Raw genomic sequence first — 24,877 nt, 5'->3', positions numbered from 1 at the left:
TTATCACTATTGACTTTAGAGGTGCCTTTGATCACACCTGGTGGCCTTCTATCTTATGCACATTACATGCTCATCACTGCCCTCAAAATCTTTAGACTTCTTCAGTCTTATCTTAGAGACAGGAGTGCAGGTGTTTATACAACACAAAATAACATAGTCATACCCATCACTCAAGGCTGTTCTCAGGGATCCAGGTCTGGTCCTGGTCTCTGTAACATAGCCTATAACTATTCTTCACTTAAACAACACCCTGCCTCCTGGTTGCTGCATTCAGGGCTATGCAGATGACACAATTATCCTAGCTTCACACAGGAACAGTGAATGCTTACAGGACATATGCAACAACATTCTCAATAGCATTCATCGGTGGAGTATTAAGCATAGGCAACCCATTAACATGCAAAAACATGATAGTTGGTAGAATGTGCCACTCATTAGGAAGCTTACCCTTTGAATAGATGCTCACAGAATAAAGCAAACAACGGAAATTAAATATTTAGGTGTTATTCTTGATGAGAGACTTAACTTCACACCCACATCAAATATATCATGGACAAAGCTAAAAAGACGGCTAATGCCCTCATTACTATTGCTAGGAACACATGGGGCCTTGGCCCTAACACTACTGAGCTTATTTACAGGGGTGTAATTCAGTCAGTACTCCTCTATGCCATACAGGTGTGGGGCCACATGGCCACCAAAGTCCATAACTGTAAAAAACTTATCTGTGCAAAGGATTGCAGCTCTCTGCATTTGTAAGGCTTATAGGACCGCACCCACTAGTGCCCTTTTGGTAATAGTTGACACCTATCGACTTAGAAATTAAATGCATTATTTGGCAAGAAAATCTCGTCACCTTACCCTGGAGAGATTACAGCAACTCAGATGGTGACAAAATGATTAGAGTAGGTAAGATTCCACCCAGTTTGACCTTGATCAATGATATCAAAAAATTCAGCATCAACAAAAATACCCTCCCGACTTAGAAATACCTCCCCTCCCATCAGCTTGCCCCTAACGTTTACTTCAAAGATCCAGATGATCATCCCATGTTTCTGATTTACTCTGACAGTTTCAAGATGGGTGACAATGTAGGTACCACTTTTGTAGTTTACTCTGACTTAGGCCGCGAGCTTCACAAAGTTTGCTTCCGTCTAGGTACATACTACTCAATAGCACGGGCAGAAACTAGCTATTTATATGATCTTAATTCACATTAGGTATAGGAAGGACAAAAGACACTACTTACACTATCACATTTATTCTGACAGTAGGGTAGCTTTACACAAGGTTGCAAAGTCTGATAGCCACTTAAAACTCATCCATCTCATACACCATATTCTCAGACACTTAGACAATAACATTAGAATAGATTTCCAATGGGTCTTGGGTCATGCGAGGTTCTCGGCAACGAAACTACTGACTGTCTTGCCAAACAAGCTGCAAAGTGTTCAGTCACTAGTACTTTCAGTTGTATTCCTACCTCAAGCATCAACAATCATGTCAAGAAGAAGATCTTCATTCTCTGGCAAGACAGCTTGGACCATGACACCACTGGTAGGCTCACCTACACTTTCATTCCCAAGGTTGACACTACTGCAACTCTTCACCACTTTTACCCTAGTTACACTCTCACTCAGCTACTTACAGGACATGGCAACTTTAAGCAATACTTGCATAGATTTTACCTTGGGGACAATCCACAATGTGGTTGTGGTATTCAGGAGGACCAAACATCACTTCATTTAGTTTTTTGCTGCAATAGGTACAGTCACATTAGGGATAGTTTAATGAAAGCTGCTATTCTTGAAGAGTACAACTGGCTTTGGAATCCACACCATCTCATTCACAAGCGTACAATATTCCATCATCTACTCGCATTCATATATCCTTAGTGGGGCTCTTGAGAGCACTCACTCCGAGGCACGGATGGCAATTAGCTTACCCTTGCTTTGTTTCAACTGTCTGTATATAGCTGCCTTTTAACTTTGTACTTTAATTCTTATTTTCTGTCTTTTTTTTTGGTCTAAATTTAGTTAGTCCTAATTGTAAGTTAGATTAGGGACTCTTAGCTTGGTTTCCAGTTGTGTTATGATAGGTTAGGTTAAATTAGATTAGGGTTGTTAGCTTTAGTCATCTGGTTAGGTTCGTTCTAAGTTATGGTAGGTTAGTTTAGTTAGTGAGTAAGTTAATATTTGAAAAAAAATAAATAAAAAAAATTTGGGGTCTTGCTTGTTTGTCTCTGTCGATCCATTTGTCTCATCTAGTTTGTCATGTGTTTGTAAAGGGTCAAGTTTAGGATTATGGTTCTTTTGATATTTTGGTCATAAAGGAACTGACAATTCTGGCTCTTATATGATGGGTAAGATGGGTAAGATTCTAATAAACTAACCTAATAATTCATTAGCAAAAATGTTTGTATTTTGCTTATTTAATGGTGGATTTTAGGAAATAGTTTAATTAAATATTATCATAATTGACATTAATGAATTTGTAAGTTGTTTCAAAGGACATAATATATGTGGTTAGACTTACCATATATGACAACATGCCAATAGATGAACTACATTTAATGTGATGAAGAATTCCGTAGTATTTAACAACAAAGCAAAATATGCTAAAAACTAGTAAACTTTAATATATAGTTTCGAATATATACATTGAATGTACTGTACATCAGATTTAAATTTGACATCTTTTGGTTTCTTCATGTGCTAGCAAAAAGTATCTTTCAATTTTTGAATGTATAAGATAGAACCATATGATTAGAGTGTATGTTTTTGTGTGAGACTTCTTCTGTAGATTACACTTCAATAGAAAATTTTTCACCATGTAAAATGTAGAAATTCACTCAAAACTTCATTTTTAACTTTGTCAATTATTTGCATTGCATCTACAGTAAGAGGGTCATTTCAAAATTCATGATCCATTTTCAATAACATACAACATATTTTGTACAATAAGCTTTCTGCATTGTAATTTAAAGTTTTTGAATGATTTCCTGTTCTAAAAGTTGCAATCTAGAAATTGTATTTGATATTTGTAATAGTTTTAGAAATATCTAAAACTGTTATAGCTTTTAGAGTTGGAAACATCAAATATGCACTGTGATTTTTGCTAAAAAGATTAATTTTTCTGTTTTTAAGAATCATGTATAATAAATTTTTCAGTCAGTCAGAAAAAAGTTCTGACATGATCCACACTTGTTATTTGCTGCACATTGTATAAGTAACTTTTTGACATTGCAGAAACATTGATGCTTGATTTCCAATTAATGACAGTTTTTCATAACTTGTTATGTTCACTCCTAAAAGAAGTTACATGTTCTTTATTTACGTCTATGACAAATCATCATTGAATGTCATTCTTTTGTCTGGCAGACCCTTAAAAAATAAGACTATTTCATCAGCATTGAAAATGTCATCTGGGCTATAGATCTGTACAGATCAATTTCTGGTAAACTTTTAAACCATTTTGTGTAATTCTTTTGTATTTCTGTTCTTTCATCAAAGTGTTTTTTTCTGCCCTCTGAGCACTAAGAGAGCAAGAATCACAGATTTTATTGGAAACTGTTCCTCCCTCTTAAAGTTATCCATCCATACACTGCTTGCTTTAAATCTGGTATGTCCCAACTATAGTTTGAATTGTTCAGTTTTCTCTCTAAGAAATTATTTTATTTTTCATTGTTAGGACTATTCTTGTCTCTATTCTGTATAAACTACTTCAGCATACCTTTTTTTTTAACATCTGGATACTCACATTTATGCTTTCTTTTCTACTCTGTCTGATTCTGTTGTTCATTGAAGCTTTTTAATGGAACATCAAATTGTTTCACATATTCAGATTATTATTCTTGCTTTCTTTTACAGTCTTTATGGCATATAACTTTTCTGTTATCAGCAAAATATTTATTTTTCTCCTATTTGCCATTTTTATCTACATTAGGTGAAAATGTCAACATGTGATTCAAACTTTACAATAAAATTTATACGGTATGAATGTTTAGTTTTGAGTAAGGAGATGAACATAAATAAACAAATAAATATGATTGGCCAATAACTCAGTAAATTGTCAAATTGCAGATATGTTTGTTACATCATTAAAATTTTTAATTTTATATTGTGCTATCAGAGGCATAATTTTATACAATACCAATCTTTAACTTCTTTGATAATATTGTCCATATCTTTGAAAACACAAAATTAACATAAAAGTTTTACTGGTTTTACCCTATGTTTTTAACACTTAGTTATTCCAGTGGTCACCATTTGTTATCTTACAGGTAATTTTTTGTATTTTTTGTGAGTTTTATGTGTATAAATATAAATAACTATTAATTTTGTTCTGTAATTTCTTATGTAATTTTATCATATTATGCATAAGAAGGACTGATGAGAGCATATGGCCCAAAATGCACATATAAAAACTGGAAAATAAAATCTAATTTTTCCATTGCAAAAAGAGTTCCTATATGTAGTTCTCGGCAGCAACTTTGTGCTTAATTCCAAAGAACAAATGAAATAGTCTTTGAATTTAAATTTTGTTTGAGTTGGTGAAATGTGATCTCAAAACTTTGACTTATAGAAACAGAATGCATTGAGTCTATGGGAATTAGTTAAGTTGGGATAAAAATAAAATTTGAGTTAAGTAAGTTTGACTTACTAAGAATTTACTATATTTATCAAGCGTTATTTTTTAACAAGCTTATTTCTTATAATTTAACTAAAAATAATTTCTATTGTAATAGGAAATGAAGAATTTGATACAAAATTAGCAAAATCTGTTTGCACTGGATATGCAACTGAATTACTCATATTAACTGTGCAATGTAGTGAAAGAATATCAATGATTGAAAATTTTGCAGAAGCATTGACAAATCTTAGCAGTCAAGGTATGTTTAGAATTATGTTGTAATAAATTACAGTAGAGCATTGATTATCCAACCCCCGATCAACCGTCACATCGGTTAACCAACCACATTCTAGTCAGCAAATTCAAATGTCCACTAATGATGTGGCGCTACAATATTTGGCTATGTCTTGGCTACTTTAATATTATTTTTGTTAAATTTTGCATGTTTTAGCTGGCAACACTGTCTCGACCATGAAAGGGAGGCCACTATTTAAACAAGGCTTAATTTTTAATGATACAATAGTGACTATTATTATTCAAAAAATTTTTGTTAGGCTTAACATCAATGAAAATTCAGTGCAAAGTAGGTTAATAGCAATATACTAATTACATGGGATATACTAATATACTATGCTAATAATGTATTTTTTCATACTTTTCGATTATCTGTTTTTTCAGTTATCCAACCAACCCCAGTCCCCAATTGAGTCGGATAATCGATGCTCTATTGTACTAAATTATCTGAAATCAAATTATTGTAATTTCTTGCAAATCATTTGTGGATTATCTTTGCTCAAAAAGCAGTTTCAAAATAGATGTAAGTTATACGATGCTATGGGTATATGCCATTTTTACATTGCAATTATGAACTCATTTAATAGATTTTTCTTTGTCTAAACTTACTGAGTTCATCATTTTAAAAAACATGAAAATTCCTTTATGTGCTCCCTACACATTCATCTGTTATCAAGACTTTTCTGAAAATCACCGAAAATATATGCAGTCAAATTCCATTAATACAAAGTTGAAAGAACTTAAAAATTGGCAGTTTGTATTAAACAAACTCTACAAAAAGTCAACACAGGCCTCAGAATGGATCGTTATTCTCACTATTTTTTTTCTCAACTATTTCAGCAATATATCTATCTCTATTTCTCACTTTTTCTGCCGTTATGGGCAATGACAGTCATGCCAAGCTGTCATGTTACTTCATTAATTAATGTTTAAATACTTAAATTGCAACACCCATCTAATGTCTTTCTCTTGTTACATATTGAAAACTTCATGTTATTACATGACTTTTGAGGTCTTAGAAGTGTTAGTTACACAATATCATAAATTTGAGAGTGCACAGTATAACGTTAACAAAAAATTTTTTTTCTAAGTACAATATTTTAATTCTTTCCGAGCCCCTCACAATTAACCTTTACACCTTCAATTTGAGAGCAGGTGTTAATAAACCAGTCTAAAAATGAAAACCAAGTCAAAAAATGATAAATAAATATAATCTAAAACAACACTATTTATCATTTTTCAATTTTTATTTTAGTAACCTTGATTATGTAACAAAATATTGTATATAGTTATATATTTCCGAGACCATGTCTTCCTTTATCTGTGTGAGNAATATAATTTAAAACAACACTATTTATCATTTTTCAATTTTTATTTTAATAATTTTTATAGTGTAATAAAATTACCGATTAAATTTTTTTCAAGTTAATATTTTATAAAATTTGGAAAGTTTATTAAGGGACAATTTAATGCTTACCCTGCTGGTTCTGTTGATCTAGTTCCTTTGCTGTATGCTGGCTGATTTAAGTGATTTTACTGTATTTTCAACTGAGAATAAAAAACGATTGACTAAAGATAGGTGAACAGTAAAAACAGTCTGCAGTTTCTGATTTCAGGGATTTTTAACTATGTGTTTTTCAATTTTGATGTATGTGGGCTTTATTTTTATGTAATTCGCTTTTATGTTATTTGGATATGTTTTAGAGATAGAGATAAAATGAAAAAAATTGAAAAATGCAAAGCTTTTAACATTTGTTTTTTAAGTAAAATTATATAGTACTGTACTGTACAGTACATTGATGAATTTATTTATAATAATGATGTACTGTATCAATATCATCAATAGACTTTCATCTGACTCTGGCTGTTTTTCATAATTGCATTGGTTTAGCAAATGGGGATGAGATTGCATTAGCACTGTCAGAAATATAGGAATTTTCTGACTTTTGCGTTGAGAATGTCTATAAAGTATATAAATTATGGGTGCTGTATTAATTGGTACCATCTTGCATTAATAGTTATGCCATCTGAAATTTAATTTTATTTAAAATGTTTACAAGTTTATCACTATGTTTTTTAATATATATAAATTATGTAATGTTATATAAACTGTATAATAACGTAATTACGTAGCTTATTTGTACTTTTTTTATTTCATTTAAGCCTAAAACATAATCGTTACACTTTTGTCAGATAAATCAATATAATTGTCATTATATTTGTTCATTTCTTCATTAATAAATTCAAACACTTCCTGTTCAGTTCATTTATGTGCCATATCTGAACTTATCTCACCTATACAAAATAAAACAACTCTAAATTTGCTTGAAAAATATGGCGACAAAACTCCAAATTGAGTGATGCAGACAGTTCTGAAAATAGCTTATATTTCAAATTTCTGAAAAAATAGTGCCTACTGTTAGTTAATACACTAAATGTGAGACTGCGGATTTTAAAGGAATCCTTAAAATCAATACTAAATGTTTTTTTCAAAGTGTAAACCTCCCCAATAGAAAAAACTCTACTTGAAGAATATGGGATCAGATGTCACTGTTTGTATCAACAATCAAGTGGGAAAGTTGACACATAGTCATAAAGAATGCAAGTCATCGTCAACAAAGGACGAACTTGTGACCCCTTTTCCACCATAATGCTATAAAAACGACAACCACCAGAAGTTCGAGGTGATAGACACAGGAAATTATTCTTGAGCTAGTGTCCATTTTAGTCTCTCATCCTGATCAAGTCCGAGAAGATGACAGTAGAAGACATTGAGGGCTTTCACTACTTCCATAACTGAACTGATCATCACATATAGCTCTTTATCCACACATAGAGGTAATGAGCGGTCTGAGAACTCACTCTCTCTCAATGGCAATAGGCATAGCTGCTATAGAGTAGCCCCATTGTAATTAGTAATTATTTGTAACTGCATTTAGCTTAACCGTGTTCAGCTCTGTATTTTAGAGTTAGTTTTTATTCATTAAACTTCTATTTGTTTTGTTGAAACCTGTCAAATTGTCTCTCATTCTGAATCTGGACACCTATCAACTTACCTGTGACCTCCCCACTCACTTTTGCTCTCCTATCGCCCATGCCGATTAAGTGTTAATTCTCCTATTGTCCCCAGCTTATCTCACACTAAATAACACATTAAAATTTGTTTTTTATTGCTGAAAATGTAATTTTACGTTTAAAGCTAAAAATAACTTCATATATAAAGGAGTGTAATATTTTGTTTGCTGTTTTTTCCAAAGAATTTACAAAACATAATATAATGTTTCTAGCAGGATAAATTTTAATAAATTTATAGCTTTACAACAGATTACAGGATTTATTGATGAAAAATAAATAAAAACATTGCTTTATTTTCCCAGCTTTTTATGTATATAACATGGAAAAATATTGGAATCTCATCAAATTTGACCTTCCAGAGTTTTTTTTTTTTTTTTTTTACAAATCTCTGTGTTTTGAGACCTCCTGAATCCAAACATGGCAACAACAAAAAATCTGTGTGTGTTGACGTATGTTTCATTCAATATCCCAGGACAAGGTAATGATTAAGAAACAATATTTAGCATGGCAGCTTGTGTATAAAGGGCATTGATGCTATTAAATTTTGGCGGATATAGATCTAGGGGTGGGAAGATAGAAAAGGATCATAACTTGAATAGAGTCGAACTTTGTGATGATTTTACTTGTTATTAGCATTTATAATTTTATATAAAATTCATTTTTACCCTCAAAATTAAACTATTTGCAATTTTGTAATTAATTATTAATAATATAAAAGTTGTTTTCTAACAAAATCTCGTAATGGATGGTGTCACAAAAGTAATTTTAAATTTGTTCTATTACATTGTCGTGTTTTCACCAAGAAAGTTATGCATTTCATTTCTAGATTTTTTATTTAATGAAATGTCTTGTTTTAAGTATTAATAATTTTGCAACTGTGAGAGATTTTTTTCTAATTAATAATTTTAACCAATTAAAAATTTTAATTTGCAAAATTTAACACAACTTGTGAAAAGCAAAAGCTTACTGCTATATTTGTCATGAACAAAAGGTGTAACAACAAATGTGAACCAAAACTGAAAATGTGTGTGGCAATAACATCTGCTGGCACTAATATTTAGTGGGGTTGCCCCTGGTTTCAATCATTCAGCAGCACTTTTATACCACTGAAAGGATGGTGCCATCACTTAATGTTGCAGGTGGCATAAAACACAATTTTGCCAATATCTATTGCAAGTTTTTTAAGTTATTGAACAATTGTATTAGATGTTAGAGTATGCAGTTTTTTTGCATATCTCAGTATTGTTAGATGTAATTTTTTGTATTTTCTACTAAGAAATTCTAGTTTATTGATATTGATATCATGATTGAATATAGAAATAAAAATTTGATTACTCCTATTTAAACATTAAAATATATGCAATTAAATTTAAAAAGTATACTGTATAAACAGGTTTTTTTAAGATTATATTCCTAAAATTGTTTGTTTATTGATTATTTATTACTTTTATATACATAATTAATTTTAATTGTGAAAATAAAAGTTTAATTTTTACTATTAGAAGCGACTCCAAAACTTCATGAATTAGCTTTATGGATGGCACCTACTAAAAAAATACCAAGTTATACATATGAAGCTATTGGCCACTTAATGAATTATATTAAAACATGTTCAGAAAATGCAGCTTCTCTTCCACCAGATTTGATAACTGCACTTAGAATTTTGCAGCATGTTACTGTACCAAATTCTTCAAAAAATAAAGGTAAGATAAATTAATTGTATTTTATTTTTTAGTATAATAAATTAGAATGAGAAAAATATATATTAAAGTAATTTTAAAATATGTACATTCATTATAATATGATATGTTGAATGAAAATCTTTATACAAAAAACATATTTTGCTATATTAAATTTAGAAGTAATATTTTAAAAATAATGATAATCTTATTGTCGAATTATTGTAATTTTTTTTGTTTGTTTTAATGATTTATACAAAAGTTTGTATAAAACTAATGTAATAATCAGATCTAACAAAACTATTTGTTAAATAAATGTTAAAGAAAATATTCTTCCAAGTACAATAAAATAATAACGTTGTAATTTGACGGCTTAAAATCAGAAAGAACGTTTTTGTTTACAGTGCAATAAAACAATCCGCTTATTGACATTAGTTGTAGTAGTAGTTAGTCAGTGTGGGCTACACACAATCTGCTCTGATCCTTAAAAATAACACCTTTCCCTCAAATTTCACACACAGCTGATAATAATTGGTGTAAGTTGAGATAATTTATAGCCAGTTTCTGAAATTCAATATGTTTATTTTTGCATTTTTGGATTAAATTACAATAAAATAAACAAAGCACTTTTGGCAATCCATGAATATTTTACATTGTTAGAAAGAAGACAAAGTGCAGAAATTAAACATATAATCATAGATTTTGATGTAATGCTGGCAGTTTTATAGTTTTAGAATAAAAACTTGTTTGTTTTTTTAATGTGCCCTTTAGAGAGGGATGTATAACCAGAGTCTTTTTATCTCATGATCTCTCAACTGATGACATTTTCTGTTCGTAGATTCCAAAGGGGACAGTTTTGGGCAACATGGAGTGCAAAGACTAGCAGTTTGTTAAACTTTGTTACAAGAACATGTTTTAATTACATTTATATTATAGACTAGTGTTTTTCAGCTTTTTTTGGATTAGCAACACACCTTGCAATAGCATAACTTTTAAAATAAAAATATTATTTAAAATTAAATGTAATGCGTGCATTATATTTAATTTTAAATAAAATTCATTGGGAAAGTTATGCATTTCATTTCTAGATTTTTTATTTAATGAAATGTCTTGTTTTAAGTATTAATAATTTTGCAACTGTGAGAGATTTTTTTCTAATTAATAATTTTAACCAATTAAAAATTTTAATTTGCAAAATTTAACACAACTTGTGAAAAGCAAAAGCTTACTGCTATATTTGTCATGAACAAAAGGTGTAACAACAAATGTGAACCAAAACTGAAAATGTGTGTGGCAATAACATCTGCTGGCACTAATATTTAGTGGGGTTGCCCCTGGTTTCAATCATTCAGCAGCACTTTTATACCACTGAAAGGATGGTGCCATCACTTAATGTTGCAGGTGGCATAAAACACAATTTTGCCAATATCTATTGCAAGTTTTTTAAGTTATTGAACAATTGTATTAGATGTTAGAGTATGCAGTTTTTTTGCATATCTCAGTATTGTTAGATGTAATTTTTTGTATTTTCTACTAAGAAATTCTAGTTTATTGATATTGATATCATGATTGAATATAGAAATAAAAATTTGATTACTCCTATTTAAACATTAAAATATATGCAATTAAATTTAAAAAGTATACTGTATAAACAGGTTTTTTTAAGATTATATTCCTAAAATTGTTTGTTTATTGATTATTTATTACTTTTATATACATAATTAATTTTAATTGTGAAAATAAAAGTTTAATTTTTACTATTAGAAGCGACTCCAAAACTTCATGAATTAGCTTTATGGATGGCACCTACTAAAAAAATACCAAGTTATACATATGAAGCTATTGGCCACTTAATGAATTANATTTTTAATAATTTTTATTTATTTATTATTATTTAATTTTGCATTAATTTTGCCTGCATTTTTTGAACCCTTAATTACAATTTTTTTAATTAATTGCAATTATCTTCTTTTGTGACATAACTATAGAAATTGTTTTAGTGTTGTTTCGCAAAAAAAGATAATCTACTAAAAAATTAAAATAAATTTAAATTAATTTCATTTATTTTTGTTTTATAAATTTGCCTACTTTTCAATTAGTTTTTTAATATAAATACATCATTTATACAATACTGTAGACAGTGAATATGGCAATTTTACAAGTAAAATTTTCAAATTTATAATAAACTAGCAGACCTCGCCACACATTGTTGTGGCTCAAAATGTATCTATTATAAATGTATAACACTTCCCCCGTGGGAGAAATTTTTTGAAAAATCCCTTTTTTAGTGTATATTCTGTTGACGTACCCTATTAAAACGCAATCAAAAATGCAAAAAACCTCATCTAAAATAGTATAAATAGAAGCAGAGTTCTTTACGGTAAGCCTTAATCCTGTCCATCTCCCTTCAGTGGGGGAAATTTCGACATGCATATTATATAAAAACATGTGTGTATTCAAATGCAGCATTGTGTCAAAATTTCAAAGGAATCGGTAGGAACAAACGAACATTACATTTTTATTTATGTAGATAGATAGAAGATGATCTGTTTTAAGTTCATTTTCACAGAAAAGCATAATGCCTCACAGAAAAGCAAACTTAGGGTGTCGTACTCTTAGCGCCATTTGTTGGACATAAAAGCCTTAACCTAGATTATATCTTTTAATTTATATGAACACTTAACGGAATAATATACAGCCTATGTCCACCCTGAAGATCCATTCTAAATATTGGCGAAAGAATTTTTCAAATTTGATGAGTAGTTTCGGAGATTATTCACTACATCCAAACTTACTTACAAACATTACCTCTTTATAATATTAGTATAGATAACACATAAGTGTACATTAGTAGTTATTAATTAAGTATGATAAAGATGATAAAACTGCCATAATATTATACACTTAATATTGACATTCAAAAATAATAACTATAAAAATCACAATTTTGTCTTGTAAATTTCATCCTAGTGTGGTTCCTGTTTCTGCTCACTCCTTGTTATAGTTTACCATTCTGCACTATTATACAATAGATATCATCATATAATAGATAGCACACAAACAACATGCAGGGAAATGTTTCCTGTATGTTTTCTGCTTAATTTTAGGTGCTATAATCAATGAAAATCCTCTTTACACTTCTAGAACTGCATTAACAGACATAAAGTCAAAGTAAAAATTTATCTTATCCAATAGAGACATTACATAAATTCCTTATGTTTTATAATCCATTATTTCAAAATTTTTGTGTAATTTACAACAGATAAATGTGTACTTTATGATAATCATTGAGGTTTTGAATGATGGTTGCTTGAACAGCTTGCAAATTTGTTGCAAACTCAACTTCACACAGAGCTTTGCTAACGGCAAAACTTTGTGTGAAATGGATTTAATCAGTCTCAAATATCCTATAAATAATTCTAATTGGAGGTAAAATTCAGGTGAGTTAACAAGCATGCTTGCATGTTATATATGCAAGCTTACTTATGCAGCAGTTGTTGTTTGTGAACAACCGCTGCTGTTAGTACCATCTTTCAGGGCTTGAGAACAAATTGAAAGTAATAAGGTGGAGTTGATAGACCAAGTTCCTGGTATAACCTCGCTAAATTAAACTAGCATGCCAGCACTCTCCTGGAATAAACCAGCATGCTAGTTTTTACCATATGGAAATATTTGATTTCATGGTTTCTCCCAGATAGACCAAAATGCTAGTTCTGCAAAAAATATGGTATATGGTAGAACCTCACTAATTTGTACTAATTGGGAGAAAGCCTAGTCCAAATTAGTGAGATTTTTACTTACTTGAGGGGTATATGATCCAAAAAATACATTTTATTTAAAGTCAAATTTTATTATGCATTTTAAATGAACAAATACAGTAGTTTAATAAACTTTTACAATGCAAAAGAAGCAGTAGCATCTATCATTCTTGTCACTGCCAACATTTACTAATTTGAGTTTAAAAACAAGCTAATTTTTGTTTGCAGTTCCTTTCCTAACTGCTCCTTGATCACATCTGGATGCATCTTATTAAAGTTTAGGTTAGAATTGACAAATTCATTATTTTAAATTACAAGGTTTTATTGCGTGTGTGTGTTTGTGTAATATATATATACACACATCTTCATTTGTTCAATGAAGATATAATTCTTTAAGGAACTCTGTACTCATTTTCGAAAGCAAAGAACAAACATAGATATAATGATTATTAAATTTATTTTTAAATTAATAATAATATTTTAGTTAAAATAAACAGAACTTTCTAATGAATACAGTCAAACCTCAGTTTAAGAACTTAATTCATTCCTAAAAGGTCAAACTGATTTGTTCTCAAACTGAAACAAATTTTCACATAAGAAACAATGTAAAATGGATTAATCTGTTTTCAACCCCCAAAACAAAGCTTTTTTTTTTTTATACCTTTTTAGCAGCAGTGTATGCATAAAAATGCCTACAAATATTATCTATAACCGTTTTATATATATATATTAAAAGCAAAATGTTTCATCACCTACCGAAATCAAAACTAACNTTATATTAATAAATTTTTGTTATTTAATTTGAATTAAGCACTGTTAAATATGAATTATTGGATGTTATTTATATTACATGAATATCTGTTAACATAGTTTTTATTAATTTAATTTAAATTGAATTGGGACACTTACCATAAATCGGAAGTACTATAGTACCTTACATGCATGTGCATTGAAATCTAATTTGAGTAACAATGTTATATCGATGGTTCATGTTGTGACATCTAATGACATGAGGCAAATCTCAGCAGCAATACTGAATTTGTAATCCTGTCATTGAGTGGTCAGGCCGTCAACTTTCTTTAACATAGGAAGTATAGAAAGTTGACCATCAGTGGCTGGCTCTACCAAGTAGCTTGTTCGGAAACCAAGTTATCATACATAAACCAGAGCAAATATGGCATGCAAAATTTTGTTCATAAACAGGAATGTTTGTAACTTGACTGTATAGTCTTTTAAATTTCAAATTGTTATATGTAACATAGAAATTATATCTTCATAACACTCGTGTAATTTCAAGCTTAAATATTAATATTTACAAAAATGATTAAATTGAAATAAGCTTAATTGATATACTTACTACAAACATTTGATATCAATTAAAACTTTTAGTAAAATTGGATAAGTAATTTTAATATACAGTAAGACCTTGTTTAGCACTTCTTGATTAACACTGATTCAATATAATGCGGTCTGCTCGAAGCCTAAAAAAGGCTCAAAATTTATGTTGATTCAAATTATCATGGCATTTCATTGATTCATATATAATATGATTATTTGCGAACATGAACCAATTAGATAAAGGTGGCAATTCGTCGTAGCACTGTACTTCCTCTAAATTTATGTTTGGTGCAATTTTGGAAAAATATAACATCATGGATACCATAGGCAATATCAACTTTGCATGGCAAGAATTAACTGATGAATGCATGAAGAGTGTGTGGAAGAAGCTGAAGATGGCTGAAGGTATCCAAGGATTCTCAACAGAAGAGCCTATCGTTGACTACCTAATCAATACAGTGTAAAGTACTATTTTATTTTTCCGACTTTTCCAACGATTATCGACACGACTGTGTGCTGGAAATAGCCGTTTCCTAACGGATACTTTACGTGGATTTGCATTAGTGTGCCAGACCTGGACTTTTAGCGTGCACCGAAATTAAATAATGACAAAGTTTGTCAATAACAAATCAAATATTTAATTAATTTCTAGTAATAAACTATTTACAAAATTTAGTAAAAATCAAATAACAATTTATTCAATGAAAATCAATAAGAATCAACCAGACAAAACTCAAATCAATCTAGTTTCTAACTTAAATCTATTCCCCTTTGGAATTCGACAAAATTCAAAGACTTAACTTATGTACAATAATAATTCTTATGAATTAAAGATCCTAATCGTCACCTCAATATACTAGGAACCTATTTCCTCAACTCTCAAGACTTTCTCTATTCATCGATCTACAAATCGAATAACTTCAAAATTGTTTTGGAACTATTTGATCCTATCGGACACCTCTCTCGTTCACTGCTACGAAGCTCACCAAGCTCATTGCTATCAGAAGCTCACCTCGTCCATCTTCACTTGAGATTCAGTCTTTATACTGTGAGGTGACGTCACAATTCTGAATGCGATCACTCCCCTCATTTACATACTTATTTGCTAACAAACTTTTTTCTGTTTGTCTGGCAGCCTATTTTCCGACAATACTTGCTAACCTTTTACATTATCCTTTTTGACAATTTTCGGGATGTTTTTATTCTTTAAGGTTTAGCGAGTCCCTAAGTTGTGCTGGTGGGGTCTTCCCCTTTTCTCGGTGCGGACTTACTTTTTTCCGCTCTGGAGTGCGAGTGTGCGTGAGTTTTTTCTACGGCGCTTTTCTCTCCTTGGTGAGTTGGTTTCTCTTCTATTTTTAAGTTTCTAAGGTGACTGGTGAGGAAACCTTCATCCTAACAAAACATAAGCCCCAAACAAAAATATAATAAAAAGCAAAAATAAAAGTAAATAAAAATAATGCTCGGACATGGTTCCTTACACCAGTAGGACTAGGAGATGTAAATGAGCAGGATATTGAGGAGTTACTGCAGGTTTGTGGTGAGAGCCTTACCAACGATGACCTTCAAGAACTGACAGATTGGCAATAATGATTCTGAAAATGAAGAACCCAAAGAACTTGCTACAGATTTTCTTAGTAAAAGTTTGGTAACAATAACTGAATCCATTGATCAAATTGTAGTGAGTGATCCAGATTTTGAAAGGAGCACAAAAGCAAGATGAGGCATTTTGGATGCAATCTCCTTCTACTGACATTTACTTAATGAAAGCAAAAAAAGCAACAAATGACACTAGATGACTTCATTGCAAAAAAATCAGGAATTTCAGAAGAACCAGGACCATTGCAAAAATGGACTTTATATTTCTGTGTGCATATGTTTGTGTTATGTAACACATATTATTATGCAAATTAATATAAAAATAACTTAAAACTAAACTAAAATTCGTTTATTTTTGGCCGCGTGTTCCCTTATCTGTATTTACTGTGTGTTAAAATGACCTTGTTTAATGCTGTTTCATTTAGCACTTTGTCATCTAGGAACGCATCCTAAGCACTAAACAAGGTCTTACTGTATTCAACTTTTATATAACATTTTTTAAATAAATATATTTTATCAAATGAGTATCTTAAATTTAATAGCAAAAACATTGATTATTTTATGTGTTTTTTATTTAGAGGAAAATGAAGAATTGAAGTATAAATATGCAGTCATTCAAGTTTTTTCAAATGATGGTTTATCTTGTTTTTTGGCAATTTTACAGGTAACATTACTAAAATAAAATTTGAATTAATTTTTTAACAATCAGTTATAAACACTTAAATTGATTTTATTTAATTATATTTTGAGAAAATAATGTATTGAAACATTTTTTACAGAAAATTTGTGATGCTTTCTTGAAACCATCAAATCAATCTTTTGCTTTAGTTGGAATTCAGGGTATATTGGTAATAGCTATTTGTAAGCCTGTTGTCATTTTGCTTCAGTTTATGCTTCAGTATTTAATATATTGCAGAGGTGCAGAAGTAAGTTTATATATATATATGCTAAACATTTTCTTCTTATGTACTTAATGTAATTTTTCTATTATTATATATTATTTTTACAAATTAACTAATAATTAATATGCTTATGCTATTAATGGAAAATAAATGAAAAATAGTATTTATTTGTTTGATATGATTACTCAGGTTTCTCATAAATGTTTTTATACTTATCAGTATGACAATTGCAATGTAGATTTGTGAACAAATATAATACAGGGTCTTCTAAAAAAAATTCTATTATTTTAAATTATTGTAATTATGTTAATTATTATATGAGAATGTTGTAATGTACAGTACATTAAAACATTAGAAAACTGTTAAAATTTCTCATTTGCCCATTATAATTTCTCTATGTCTGCATCTTGTGTCACAGTGCATACACATCCAACTGATACTCAAATTCTTCTTAACTTGCTACATGTGAGATATGGAAAAATACTCAAACTCCTGACACCAAATGTGATATTGGGGGTGTTTTAAACTCCACTTCTGTGACATCAAATGTATGAAAATGGGGTTTGCGTTCCAGGTTTCTCCACTCACTACCAGGATGATAAAGTAATTGATTTTAGGAAAGATTGTTTAGGTCTTTCTTTCTCGTCAGGGTCCTAACACCAGTTAGGATAAACTAATTTGTGTCCTAACTCTCAATTGAATTGAATTAATTTCCGAGTGGTCTAAAAATGCTTCAAGTATGGCTGGAACTTAAGAAGGTTTACTTAACGGGTTTCTGTGGGGACGACGATGGAGTTAGACAAGTTAGAATGTAACAAAAATTATTTATTTAAACAACTAATTAAATCTATACATAGAGATAAACTTAAATGAACTATCAAATGAAATAACTGTACAAAATATAAATGAAAAGGTTCTACAATCTAACCTCAAAAACTCAATATCTCGATAGACCTCTTTTGGAGAGAGTTTACATCAAAATATACAATCTGTTACCTGTTTACATACATCCAAGGTGATGAAGGTGTTGAGAGCATTAACATCTGGAGACAAGGTGTAGGGAGTTCAATAGATGCAAGATTCAACACTTCGCAAGAGTGCCAAACAAGAATTATGACTTAAGCATATGGTTAAAGGGTGACAAAATATGACTGAAGCTTAAGCACCATTTGAAGGTGACCCTTTACCTTATACTCATTGGTCCACCAATGGTATAGTTTGAATATCATGCTATATTTCCATTATGAGGAGGAAATTAGGCATTTTTGTGTCAATACTCGAAGTGAGGCATTGAACTCAACTATCAGTTTTGAAGGAACTATATCACTTTTCTCTGATTCAGAGGAAGTACAAAGATAGATAATTTTTCTGTCATCTTGTTTTTAAAATAATAATTAAAATATTAACTTAACAAAATTATTAAAATATCCCTTTTCAACTCCAGATTCTCACACTACAGCATACCTATTGTCACTCCTCCCACAACAGCTACAATACTGCAGTTCTTGCAAATTACTCAACACTCCTCCCACAATGATGAGTGATTTTGATTTTGTAAACTACAGAATACAAAATGCCTTCTTTATTGCAGCATCCCATTTTTATTTATGGTGCTTCCAATAGGTAGTAGACAACAAGATATTTGAATGCAGATGAGAGATGAAACTCCGACAGTTACTCTATTCATTGATGTACATCAATGAATAGAGTAACTGTTGGTAGATGTCATAGTCATATATATATATATGACTATGAGAAACTCCGACAGTTACTCTATTCATTGATGTACATCAATGAATAGAGTAACTGTTGGTAGATGTCATAGTCATATATATATATATTATATTTCAGATACATGTAGCCTTTATTACATTTACATTAATATCATTTTGAGTAACACCAACCCATTTTTATTCAAATGAACTTTTAGAATATAATTTTCATTCAGAAATCTCTGAGTCTGTGTATTCAAGTAGCCACATTTCAATGGTTCTGAATTATAATAACAAGCCATTACTGTTCGGTTTTCTGATGCACTGAATTTTTGACATTTCTTTTGGTAACCCTACAGTGCTGTTGTGCCCCAGTTGATCAACATTAGCAACTGTGTCCTGTAGCCCACTTGTTGATTAATGCCCAGGGACACTAGCATCCATTGCAGTCTTTATTGACCCGGGCAATGACCGATTCAATATAGGATTCTTTTTTCTCTTTGACTAGCTTCACCATGTAGATGGGTTGAGATGATGGTAGATGCCATTTAGTCAGTCTCCTCCACTGAGATTGGTCTGAATTGGGTGACCCTACTGGTAGTGTACACTACCACCAGAGTAGCTCTCAGCTTTTCAGAAGTGCACAGGCCCCGTACCACAACCCGATGGCACCCATTGAGGGGGTTGTTATTATTATTATTAAGAAAACTTTATATAGAAAATTTGTATGTTAGATATTTTGTTGTTATTTTTAGATTAAACAGACTATAGAAAAACAATTTTTTTGTTTATAAAAGAGAAATTAACTAGATATTTTTAAAACAGAAAAATATTTTAAAATAGTTAATGTCATTAAAAATTTTATGTAAGTTTATCCAAATAAAACTCTTGTTTTGTAGGTTCTTTTTGTATGTTTTATTCAAGAATTATTTCAATAACGTTGTGTAACATTATTTAAAAGATAGAGTTAATAGTATTATGGAAAACATGAAATGTTCATAGATTTGGGTAATAGAGAGAATTTCATGGAAATTGTTTTTTATTAATGTTATGTGCTTTTATCCAAAATAATTGATTAATTGATGTAGTGAATGTGCAAAGTTTCAATTGAGTGTAATGTGTAGCATATCTAAGTTAACATCATCAGACCAAAGGGTACATTTGTTTATCAGAAACTGAGTACTCATTTTCCAAACAGATTAGTTGGCTCAGAGTTTAGCAGTTTCTGTTATGTGGCACTAAGACGGGTCGGCAACCTTTTGAGTCAAAAGAGCCAAAAATTACAATTTACAAAATTTCAAAGTTTTTAAAGAGCCACAAAATTTTTTCTTGCCAACAATAAATAGTACTCGCATAAATAGTTTTTTGATAAAAAAACTAATTTATTTATTCATATATAAATAGTGTTTTTCACAACAAATTAGATAATATATATATATGGCATTATTAGATAATTACTTATTATTTAAGTAAATTATTACTACAATTAAACATTTACTTACAACACTAACTTGTACTTCAATAACAAACAATTGAGCAAACAAATTCAATGGGAGCGTTGGCTTTGCATGGTTTTAGAAAGTTTGGATAAATTTGGCTCTAATAATTCTAATAATTTAATTATTAAAATAAATAATTTAGACACAAAACACTGTTTGTCTCACTCTCTCACGTACTGATTGACTATAAGTACATAGTTTCATCATGATAAACACGGAGTTGTCGGAACGTGTTTATCACGACGCAGTCTGCACATTTTAGTTTTTTTTTAATTTTGGCAAATATTAGATACTTAGTTTACGAGTAAAGGTGTTATGCCCAGCTATGCCGAAATCAATGAAAATTGCCAAACATATAAACAATCTAAAACTGCAAATATCTACTTACTTTGATCCTCGGAGTTCGAAAATAGGTTTATTAAATAACAATTTATAGGTACTTACACTTATAATTATTATTTTAACGCTAATTTTTAAATAATAAAAGCTATAAAATAGATAAATAATAAAATAGGTAATTTATTGAATATACTGTATATTTTAATAAAAACACTTTCGCGGTAATATCCAACAGTAGTACTTAGTTTCTTTTTTGACAATTCTTATTGACTTCAAAAAAAGTAGTTAGGTATCTTATTTGGAAAAATTATGTATAGTATGTATTTTAAAAATATAATAATTTTTATGTTACCTACCTTTACTTCATTTTATTATTATTACATATATGTACATACATAACTTTGAGAAGATAATTCGTTTCTAACTCTTTTACTCGAAACAACAAACTATACATCACAGCCAAAACACTGGTGAGGACACCAAATTGTCTTGCGGCGAAAGCGAATTAAACCTCATAGAAACATCTGACGACGGTGTCATTTGAGACCTTCCGACGGACTGACGACAGTGATGACGCGTGTCACGGGGGAGGGGTGCGGTGAAAAGTGAGTACAAGTGGCTGAGAGATAGAATAGGTGCCTAATCCTTGTTAATCGATTCAGAACGATTTTTAAATGGTTTTTTTTTTGATAAAATAAATAATATTTGCGTATGGAACTAAAGAGCCGCAGCTTCACATCCAAAGAACCACATGTGGCTCGCGAGCCGCAGGTTGCCGACCCCTGCACTAAGAGGACCTTTTTATCAAGCTCATCCAGGTCCAGAATGAGGTAGCTGGGTAGTGTTGGGTGAGGCCTGGCAAGTTCAGGACAAATCACTTCAAAAAATTTCTGGAGTTTTTTATATAAGTTGTACCACATTGTTGAAAACAGTTAATTATCATTTTATTGATCTGCTTCAAAGTGAAGCTGATAATGTTAGTAATATAGCCAAACAATATAGGGCTTTGAATTGTTTAATATACTGATGTTAGTGATATTTAAGCTTTTAACAGAAAGGTACATAAAGAATTGTGTGTGTATTATTGCTAGGTTATAAAAATAATAATTTAAGTACAGAATAAGCTTTAAATCTAACAATATTAGGGCACTTGAAATTTTTGATAATATTGTAGAAAATTTATAGAAATTTACAATGATAAACTGCTATGAACACTGAAAAATCTCTGTATGATTAAAATTACTTTCATTTATGTTATTTATAACAATAAAGCAAAAAGTATTTATTTTTTCAAATATTGTAACTTTTTCTTAATAGTTATTTTTTATTTTACAATTTAAAATATTTTTGAAATATATAAATATTTTTATCTATAGTTTAAAGATTTGACAGCTGTTCCTGTTTTGCTCCGGACACATTTACTTATGAGTTTAATTCCAATGTCTTCATTTTTTTATGCTGTAACACAGCAAGTAAGTTATTAAAAAATATCATTAACTTTACAAAATTCTTAATTTAAAGGTTACCAGAATTTAAAATTTTTAGATTAAAACATTACTGGATTATATATTTTTATATTATACGAAACTTTTTAGGTACAGTCTGAAATAGTAGAAACATTATTGGCATATACCCAACCATATATTGGATCTTCAGAATCTGAAGAAGGTAACAAAAAAATTTAATGCTGTAATCTAAGCAGAAATGGATTTACTATAAGCAGGCTAAAGGCCAGCTCATACTTCTGTGACAATAGAAAAAAAAAGAGAAAAGGTCAATAAATAGGTTTAGTGCACAGTGACATAGACAAGAAGTATGGGTTACTAACAGAAAGAAAAGTAGAACTTCTGTCAACATTTCTCTCTGTTGATAGCCCATAATTTCCTGTGTCCTTTAACATGGAGACTGATAACATTGAAATGTATTGCAATGTCCAATTTCAATGAACCACAAAGGATTTTCAGGGTATACTTTACTTTTATAAAACTAAAAAATTACAAAAGAAATACACTAAACAAGTGGAAGTAAATGACAGTCTTTTTTATGCAGATAATGGGATCCTATGAGTTTCTTTATGAATAATGTTAGGTGTGATATATTTCAAAAAATATCAAATAATTCTTTGACATCTTTTAAAGTAATTAAACAAATATTATTGGAAAAGAGTAGAACTATATTTGATGAATTATAAGTTTAGGTTAATCGACTCTGAGTAGATATTAACTCTACATAAATATTTAAAATTTACCTAAATATCAAAAATGCACTTTGGGATAGTCTTTCTTAATTTATTTTATAACATTCGAATATTCTCCACTCTCTTTTTCTTGAATTAATTAACCACATACATTTTAATTTTTAAGAATTTTATGACTTAGGTATGTTTCGAAGCACATTTTTGGTTATCGCTAAAAGGTTCCAAAAACTCCTGCATGTTTCTCTTTCATTGTTTTGAAGTATGAACACTTATGAAAAGAGAAGAGAGGTATTTTCTTTTTCTTTTCCATTCTAATGAAGTATGAACCAGCCTTAAGTTTTGCACTTTGATTACTGAGGAGTTTTATACTCTTCGGTAAATTTATAGTAGTTTATTTAAAGCTTGTAATAATTATTAATTATTGTAAATAGAAAATATTAATTTACAAATATATACATATTTGGTTTTCATAATCAAAAATATAAATATAATCATATCTTAGGAGTTCTAAATGTTACTCTGTTACACTTGGATTATAAGTTTGCTGTTTTTGAATATATTTTTATAAATCCAGTAACCAACACCTTATTAATTGCTGAGGGAGTTTATTAAAAACAAACGTTTTTGATATACTCAATAGATCATCATCAAGTTAGAACATTCAAAAATGAAATACAACATAAAATGGAACATTACGTTCAAAATTTAAAAACCGATAACATATCAACTAAAAAGAATTAAACTATACATGTTACATAAAATGTAAAAATAAATATTTATTTTTACATTTAATTATAATTATGCAGAGATTTCTAATAATAATTGATCTGTTTATGAATTTTAACTCTAAACATATTAGCCAAAATTGGCCTTATCTGTTAAAAACAAAATCGCCCGATTGAAAAGTTGTTAGACTAGTTTTTCTATATGAGTTTCCCTTGTAGCCTGAGGGGTAAAAACAATTTAGTCATTAGCAACAGAGATGGAGTAAATTTTCAGGGCTTAAAGAGTTAAGAGTTAATTAAAATCTAACTTAATATAGTTATTTTTTATGTTTTTATCATTGTATATAAACCAGAACTGAAGAATTCTATAGAGAAAACACATTTTGTTATTCCAGCAAAATGACTGTTTGATTAAACTAGGGGTCTCCAAACTTTTTATCCCATCGACCCCTTTATAGAATATTTGCCTTCTTATTGACCCCCAGATTAAGTATTTAACAAAAACATTAAATCATTTTTTGCATTTCTGATGTTAAGCAATAAGGAGACCTGCATAACAACCCAACAAAAGAATTTATAGTTCCCATATCTGATAAAAACCACCCAATAACATTAACAGAAAAAGAAGATATTTTCCATTGATTTATAATCTTAAAAAATAATAGCAAAATTATGGATAGAATGAAATTTGCCTATAGTTCTTAAACCATACGTGTCATAATACATAAAATACACAATTATCTTTGAAAACATAACATAAGTTATATTGGATGAAAAACCCTCTTACTGTCATTTTGCAACTACTACTGAATACCTTAAAAATATGTTAACATACCTTTTTATTAAAATAGTTGATGTTAGTGGGATGGATGTGTCTGAAGAGAAGCAGCAAGATTATTGATATTCGGTTGAAAATTGGTAAGTTTTAGTTGCAAATCACCACGGTTTTCCAAGTTCAATCTGTTCCTCTGTTTTGTCAAAATTGCATTCGTGTGGCTAAAACCAGCTTCAACCATGTATGAAGTTGGGAATGCAAGTAAGAAAGGTTCGGCTTCTGCTCTGAGCTTGGGATATTTAGTGGCAATATTGTTATTGCTCCAAAATTCACTGAGGTTTTTATTTTTAAACAAC

The 24,877-nt window shown here is 29.9% G+C and overlaps 1 protein-coding gene across 1 annotated transcript in view; it reads left to right on the top strand.

Annotated features, from left to right (window-relative positions):
• The window catches only part of LOC111640317 (protein virilizer homolog), a 151,517-nt gene that overhangs the window by 70,995 nt on the left and 55,645 nt on the right, over positions 1-24,877 (top strand). The window contains exons 22-27 of the mRNA XM_023386325.1: positions 4,748-4,891; positions 9,504-9,704; positions 16,951-17,036; positions 17,152-17,298; positions 22,201-22,296; positions 22,420-22,492. Coding sequence (XP_023242093.1) covers positions 4,748-4,891; positions 9,504-9,704; positions 16,951-17,036; positions 17,152-17,298; positions 22,201-22,296; positions 22,420-22,492 — 747 coding nt within the window. The remainder of the gene's footprint in view (positions 1-4,747; positions 4,892-9,503; positions 9,705-16,950; positions 17,037-17,151; positions 17,299-22,200; positions 22,297-22,419; positions 22,493-24,877) is intronic.

Source organism: Centruroides sculpturatus, unplaced genomic scaffold (genome assembly GCF_000671375.1).
Source record: "Centruroides sculpturatus isolate CEXI.00-Female unplaced genomic scaffold, Cexi_2.0 scaffold1358, whole genome shotgun sequence".
NCBI lineage: Eukaryota > Metazoa > Arthropoda > Arachnida > Scorpiones > Buthidae > Centruroides > Centruroides sculpturatus.
Note: the sequence above shows the minus strand (reverse complement) of the source record. Positions and strands in the feature narration are given on the sequence as shown.